The 7,250-nt window shown below is 52.6% G+C and overlaps 1 protein-coding gene across 1 annotated transcript; it reads left to right on the top strand.

The window, feature by feature from the left end:
- Positions 1–61: 61 nt before the first annotated feature.
- On the top strand, positions 62–6,949 carry PEX16 (peroxisomal biogenesis factor 16). The gene is given in 12 exon segments (XM_027674218.1): positions 62–227; positions 369–404; positions 631–707; positions 1,968–2,101; positions 2,403–2,509; positions 2,981–3,061; positions 4,078–4,109; positions 4,111–4,231; positions 4,570–4,642; positions 4,937–5,056; positions 5,265–5,329; positions 6,424–6,949. Coding segments are annotated over 12 exon segments (1,071 nt in total). The 3' UTR covers positions 6,483–6,949.
- Positions 6,950–7,250: the final 301 nt, after the last annotated feature.

Raw genomic sequence — 7,250 nt, forward strand, 5'->3', positions numbered from 1 at the left:
CTGGGCTGGCCGGGGCGGGGCGCGGCGGGGGCGGCCCCGGAAGCAGCGCGGCGGCGGAGCCATGGCGGCGGCGGCGGCCTCGGCGGCCACGGCCCGGGCCCGCGGAGCCGGCCCGGCGTGGCGGCTGCGCCTGCTGTGCCAGCGCTACCAGGAGTACGTGAGGCGGCACCCGGCCGCCACGGCCCAGCTGGAGGGCACCGTGCGAGGGCTCTCCTACCTGCTGCCAGGTGCGGGAGCGGGGAAAGGGGCGGGCCCTCGTCCCTCCGGGCCGGGATCTGGGCCGAGGGGTGCGGACACCGGGGCGCAGCGGGGCGCGGGGCTCCCCCGGCGCCGGGTGCTCGTTGATATTCGCTGTCTTCCCTCCGCAGGTCGCTTCTCGGACTCACACGCGCTGTCGGAGCTGGGTAGGTGGGCAGCTGGGACCGTGCTGTGCCCTTGCGCGGGTGAATGCGGGTCCGCTCCCGGGCTCTGCTTTTCTCCTTGGCTGGCTGCATCCTCTGGCAGCCCATGGGAGGAGTCTACACCTCTTGCTGCCCTCCTTCCCTCGTCGCCTGCCTGGGACAGAGGCAGCAGTGCCGGTTTGGCTTGCTTTCTGTGCATCCATTCTGCGGTGTTCTCTTCCTTTTCCAGTGTACTCTGCCTCCAACCTTTTAGTGCTGTTAAATGACTGGATTCTCCGAAAGGACCTGCAGCAAAGCCTGCCCGTGGTAAGCCTGGAGTGTGTGGGAGGAGGATTTGGGACGCATGCTTCTTCCTTGCAGGAGCTTTCAGGGAGTGTCTGTAGAAACTTGATAGGTCTCCTGTGGCCTCTCTTTGCGGTCAGGTATGGAGAGGCCAGAGGCAACCTCTGAATGCAGGTAAATAGCAGCCTTGCTCTATAGCTCCTGTCTTGGAGGAGTGGCTAGAGCATTCCCTGGACTACAGAAATCAGGCCCTGACTTGCACCAGAAACTCCACTGGCTTTTTTGAGAAGCTCAGAACTCGAGCTAGGCAGAGGTGTTGCTGAATAACTGTTGGTGTTTCGAGAGCAGTGGCTCTGGAGCACTGAAAATCTGATTCTGTCCCTCAGACTCTTTCTTTGTATATGCCATTGAGCAAAACAAATATAAGCACCTTGCTTCTATATTTTGCTTGCATGAGCCCCAGGCTGGTTCCCAACACTTGTTAGACCCTTTGGGGAATGAGGAGGAGGGTGTTTTTTTCCAGACAAGCCTCTTCTGTTACAAGCCTGCTCAGTGTGTGAGTTCAGTGTAGGCAGCTCTGGCTGGTGCATCGGGTGTGTACCAAACAAATGCAGAAGACTTCCCTGGTTGTTGAGGTCAAAGAGAATTTCAGCTGCATTGTCTTTATTGATGCTTTTTAGTGGATTAAAGCCTGTGGTTGACAGCAGCAGCAAGTTCCCATGTGGAGAGCAGAGACCTAGACTGGAAGAACACCCACTGTCTCAGGGTTCATGCCTGGAATCTAGATGCTGTATTCAGAAGGCATTCACTCTGGTGTGCCTGTGGTCTCTGGGTCCCCTTCCCTCTACTCCAAGCATACTCTCTCATCAGCTCTGACCCCAGAGAGGAAGTTTGCCGTGTGTCTCAACTCTGGGATGAGGTGGAGGGGAGAGTTTTGCCATGGAGCTCAGGCACAGTGCCACAACCCAGCAGACTTTCCTGCTGTGTTTGTTGGGGTAGAAGGCAATTCAAGATACAGCTGTGATGTTCTCCCTGTTTCTTGAGTAGCAGCCCTGTGTGATACTGTGATGTCTCGGTCTGCCCCTGCTTGGAGCTAGATAAGTGGTCTTGTGCGTAGGCTCTGGCCACAGTGCAGACACTGCTTTTTGTTTCTGGGGCTGTGACTTCCAGGGCCATCTGGTGCTTATTTCTGAGGGTCCTACCAGACTGGGCTGTGTGTGTGCCCTCTTTAACTCCAGAGCAGAACCTCTGTCTTATCACCCTCCTCCCCTCTGTGTTTTGCAGTCACTGCCCCAGCAGAAGCTGCTGACCTGGCTGAGTGTGCTAGAATGCGTGGAGGTCTTTGCAGAGATGGGGACAGCCAGAGTGTGGGGGGAGATGGGCCGGTGGACCATCATTGTCCTCATCCAGCTGGCTAAGTAAGTGCTGTGGGGGGGAAGGGGCAATGTGCGCTCAGAAAGGGGGTCTGGAGGGCACTCAGTAGTACCCCAGGAAAAAGACCAAGCAGGACTGAGCTGTTAGTCCCTGAGGCTGGGGGAATTTGGAGCCCCACGGGGTACTGGATACTGTGCCACAGAAGGGAATGTTTACATCTCTCACCTTGCCAGTTGCTCTGAGCAGACCTGAGTGTTTCCCTCTTCTGTGGAAGCCACCTTTCCAGTGCAACAGGAGCCCAGCTGCATAGTCTGGTACTGAAGGCTTCCACATGTCTGTTCACAGAGCCATCCTTCGTCTCCTGCTCCTGCTGTGGTACAAAGCTGGCATCCAGATGTCTCCTCCCATCGTGCCACTGAACAGGGAGCAGCAGCAGCCTCTCCACCCTCAAGGTGTTGTCATCATTGGCTTAGTGCCTTGCTGGGCCACATGTCTTGTCCTGCTGGAACTACTTATCAGATCAGTGGCTTGTGCAGCAAGCTGTAAGGTTTCAGTACTCAAGGCTGAGCTGTGTTGAACTTTCCACCCTTTGCAAAGGATGAGTTAGCTTAGTGGCAGGGTTGTCTTACAGTCTGGAAGCAGGGGGTGGAGGAACTAAGCCAGGAACTGCTGACTGAACTGGGAGTCAGGCTGCATGTTTCCCGGTCTGACAATGAGGAAAGAGGTCCTAGGCCTGGGCAGTGTCAGGCAGATTTACCTTTTCACTCTCTACCTGGTGTTAGTCCCTGCAGGATGGTCCGGTTTGCAGTAGATCAGCTTTTCAGTCTGCTCTTCTTGGTGGCAATGTAGGGGAGGGTGCTGGCAGCTCTGGGGTGAAATGTATTGCTTTGAGACCTGACTCCTGTGGCTGATTTCTTCTGCAGACACAGAAGATAACTCTTCAGGGAAGGATCAGACCTATGTTGGCAGGCGTTCCAGCCGTGTTGTGCGCTCTCTCCAGAGCAGTAAGTAACTGTTTTCAGCCTGAGCTGTTTCTGCTCTGTGCCCCTTATGTTTGATGGTGGGTGTGAGCAGTAGAGTAGAACCTTGTATTGGGACATATCTTGCCAGTCACTGGGCCCACGGTGGGTGGGTATCAAAGCAACGGGCATTCAGATGCGTGCTGCAAAGCTGGCACTTAAATTGTATTTTCCCAAGTGATCTGTGCAACAGAGACAGCTCTTCATTAGGGTTATGCTTTGAGGAGCACAGATCTTAGAGGTACCTCTCCCTGCTCTGTCCCCTTTGGAGGCAAGCTTTGAGGGTGCTGGTCAGCCGCAGCAGTTGCTATGTCTGCAGCTCTTCAACCTTTCCTGTTTCACATCTTCACAGTGCAGAAAGCAGTGAGGTGGTGGTGCAGGGAAGCATGGTAGGAAGGTGTCCTGGTTTTGGTTGGGATAGAGTTAGTTTTCTTCCTAGTAACTAAGAGAGTGCTGAGTTTTGGGTTTAATATGAAATAATGTTGATAACATACTGATGTTGTAGGTTTCTGTGAAGTAGTGGTTACTCTAAGCCAAGGACTTTTCAGTTTCCCAGGCTCTGCTAGTGAGGAGGTGCACAAGAAGCTGGAAGGGAACACGGTCAGGATGGGTGACCTGAACTGGCCAAAGGAACATAGAATGTCATGACCAGTATATAAACTGGGGGGAGTTGGCTGTGAGGGACAGTCACTGGTTGGGGATGGGATGGGCGTTGGTCAGAGAGTGGTGAGCAGTTGCATTGTGTGTCACTTGTGTTCCTTGGCTTTTGTTATCTTCCTTTTTGTTGCTGTTGTTATTATTATTTTACTTTATTTCAACTATTAAACTGTGATCTCAACCCGTGAGCTTTACCTTTTTCTGGTTCTTCTCCCCATTCTACTGCTCGAGGGAGGAAGGGGGTGCTCCAAGGCCGGGGGAGTCAGCTAGCAGTTGTGTGATACTTAGTTTCCAGCTGGGACGAAACTTTTATTTGTGTTAGTGACCAAATCTGCTTGTTTCAGCCCCATCCCTGCAGTCCCGGCACTGGGGGTCCCCCCCAGCAGAGGGAGGAGTCACAGAGCAGAAGAGCGGAGGAGATGAACCAGCCTCCCACGCCTCTGGGTCTCCAAGAAACCATCGCAGAATCCCTCTACATTACCCGCCCTCTGCTCCACCGTATCCTGCCCTGGGTGTGTGCAAGGTACTGCCGTGTGCGGTGCCGGCAGAGGGTGCTGCAGGCTTGGCCCTGGTGCAGGGCTTACCCAGGCTTCACTCCCTGCTCTGCTTGGGTAGAGGCCTCAGGACTCCTCCCTTCTCTTACACTTTGGCTGGCCTCAGTCGCTGGAGTTGTGGGTACGAGTCCTCCAGCCCCTTCTCCGGGAACCCCCCCAGACTGTCTTAGGGTGTATTCTCCTGCACTTGGCAGAGCTTTGTGGGTAGCTGGGGGATTGCTTGTCTATGTGCCTCTTGTTAGGCATCTCTCATCTTTGCATTCCTTGACTGTGTGTTCCTAGTATTGAGTTTAGGAGTGTGGGGCCAGAGATCATGGAAGCCCTGGCTCCTCTCAGCAGTCCTGGACATCTCAAGGTCAGTCTGACAAAGAGTCTTTGTTGGTGCTTGAGCTTGGTGGTGGTTGAGCATCACGCTTCCCCATTTTCCAATCCTGGGCAGGCCCTACTGAGAGAAATACACAGAAAGGCTGGTCTTTAGCTTGGGGATTGACACATTTACCTATCTTCTGCAACACTTACTGTGCTTTCTGTTCTGAGCTGGTGCAGTGTGCTCTGCATAGAGCTGAGAGTGGAGGGCTTTAGAAACACAGTTTATTTTCCCAGCTGGCTGCTGCTACTGTGAGTGAGCTCTCTGCCCTCCTCCTTCCAGTCTGAGCTTGCTGAGTGATCTGAAAGACCTGAACAGGCGAGAGCGAGCGGAGCTGAGGCGACGAACTGTCCTACTGCTGTACTACCTGCTGAGATCTCCTTTCTATGACCGATACTCAGAGTAAGGGGCCCCTGCTGGGCTTTTGCTGAAAATTTCCTTTTTAACTGAAATAACATCAGGGGACTGGGTGAGTAGATCTGAAGAGGTCTGGGTGCCTCTGACCAGGTTAATCTGAGCCCTTGCATAACACTGCCCTTGCTGTTCATGCATTCAATAGCTGGGGCAGGAGGTGTCCAGCTGGACTTGTTCATATTCTCTCCCTTCTTAGGGGCAGGATCCTCCTCCTTCTGCGCTTGTTGGCTGATTACGTGCCTGGAGTTGGCTTCATCACACGTAAGTGGGTCCGGTCCCATTGTTATATCCCCATTTCTGTTGGTGAAGAAAAATGAGGGCAGTTGGGAACATTTGCCAGTTGGTTTCCAATCCAGGGAAGGAATTGCAAAGTCCCTAGAGTGGTTAGCACTAGTGCACCCTGTGTTGATGCTTGAGTCATTTTGAACTGGAAAAGGAAAGGATGAATTGCTTCCGGGTTTGATGACAGTAGTAAACCTCTGTGTGCCCTGAGGCTGCAGAGCTTGGTCTCTGCCACATAGCCTCTTCCCCTGTGCTTCCTTTCTGCCCCTCAGCTGGTTTACCAGGGCCCTGATTTGCAGCCCTGTTTCTGAACTCTTTTCCTTGATCTCTAGTGTGCAGGGCAGACACAAGGGGTAAGTGAGTGCTTGGAACTGATTGTAAATCAAAGGGCGGAACCAGGTCTGTGGTATAATCCTTCAGCATAGGATCCCTTTATTGTGGGCCAGAACTTCATTACCCCTCTTCCCTGATGATATGAATCTTTGTGGAGTGATTCATGGCAGTGATGTGACATTACATCAGCCTGTCATCATGGGATTGCCCTTTCTTTGGGGAGATCACAAAGCTGGCTAGCTCAGGAGCCGCTTCCTCCAGTTAGTGATTTCAGACAAGAGCCTGCTTAAGTCATGTGCTACATAAGCATTTTCATTTTACAGCAGATGCTTCTGTGTTTGCACCTGCTCTCTATTGCTGAGTTGTCTTCCCTCTTCCCTGTGTCACAGCAGTGCCCTCCTGACTCTCTCCATGTGGGTTTTCCCCGTGCACATTGTAGACTGCCTCCCCATTCCCCCTGGAGCTTGGATATGTCAACTCTGAGGGAGTGATTGGTGTCCCACACCATGGCCATGCTGACCATGTTTCACATCCCGCTTGCTCCTGGCACCACATCGCAATGTTGCCTTCCATCTTGGCAAAAGTAACTAACTGTTCTATTCTGGGACTCATCTGAGTTGTGGAAGCGGAGATTTGGGACTGTTGGGTATCATAATGAGAAGGGGGGATACAACTTGTAGACACACAGCTTCAAATTTTTGCCTTTCTACATGTGTGATCCCTCTGTTCTCTTGTTTCAGGGCCACTGATGGATTACTTGCCTGCTTGGCAGAAAATCTATTTCTATAACTGGGGCTGATGAGAAGATGATTATTCTCTGCTAAGATCATGGCTGGACCTTTCTAAGGAGGGCAAGCAGGCTGGGGGGAGGGATGTTGATAATGTCTAATTCTCAGTTAAACCATCAATGAGAAGCTCCTGTTCTGCAGGGTGGGGAGAGGGGGTGTATGTGATTTTTTTAACAGATCTAGCTGTGAATGATGGACACTACATGTGTGCAGAGACTCTGGCCACCTATTTCTTGGACTGTTCTGTGGCTGCAGTGATGGTGATGGGGCAATCTCTTTTTTTAAGCACTTGTTTTTTCTCTTTTTGTACAGCTGCGCTATAATAAAGCCAGGCAGCATAGTGAGTTTTTGGAGAGCATTGTCTCACATGTCAAGGCGCTGCAGTTGAACCTGCAGCCTGCTTGTGTTGGCTGTGCTTGGCCGATCTGCATGGAACAGACTTGTCTGTCAAATAAACTGACCGATTGGAGAGAACTGAGCTGAAGGGCCTCTCCCTCTTTGCGTGGGATCTCCTCATGTCTGGTTGCCAGCAGGTCTGTCTCCGTCAGAAAGAGCAGCTTTTGCAGTTGTCTACCCTGGGATATAGTCCCTTAGAAGCCTTTTGCTCTGGCCTTTGTCAGTCAGAGCCCCACATGTTGCTTAGCTGGTGACTGTAGCCTCCATAACTCCAGATGCCTGGTTCAGTCCCCAGATTCCTGGGTATCTCCTGGCGGTACACAGAGCTGCAGTGTGCAGGCTGCTTTCCTGGCACCTTATATATGCTAGAAGCTTTTGCAGAA

This window comes from Neopelma chrysocephalum, unplaced genomic scaffold (assembly GCF_003984885.1).
Source record: "Neopelma chrysocephalum unplaced genomic scaffold, ASM398488v2 Primary Assembly neopelma1_24, whole genome shotgun sequence".
Lineage (NCBI taxonomy): Eukaryota > Metazoa > Chordata > Aves > Passeriformes > Pipridae > Neopelma > Neopelma chrysocephalum.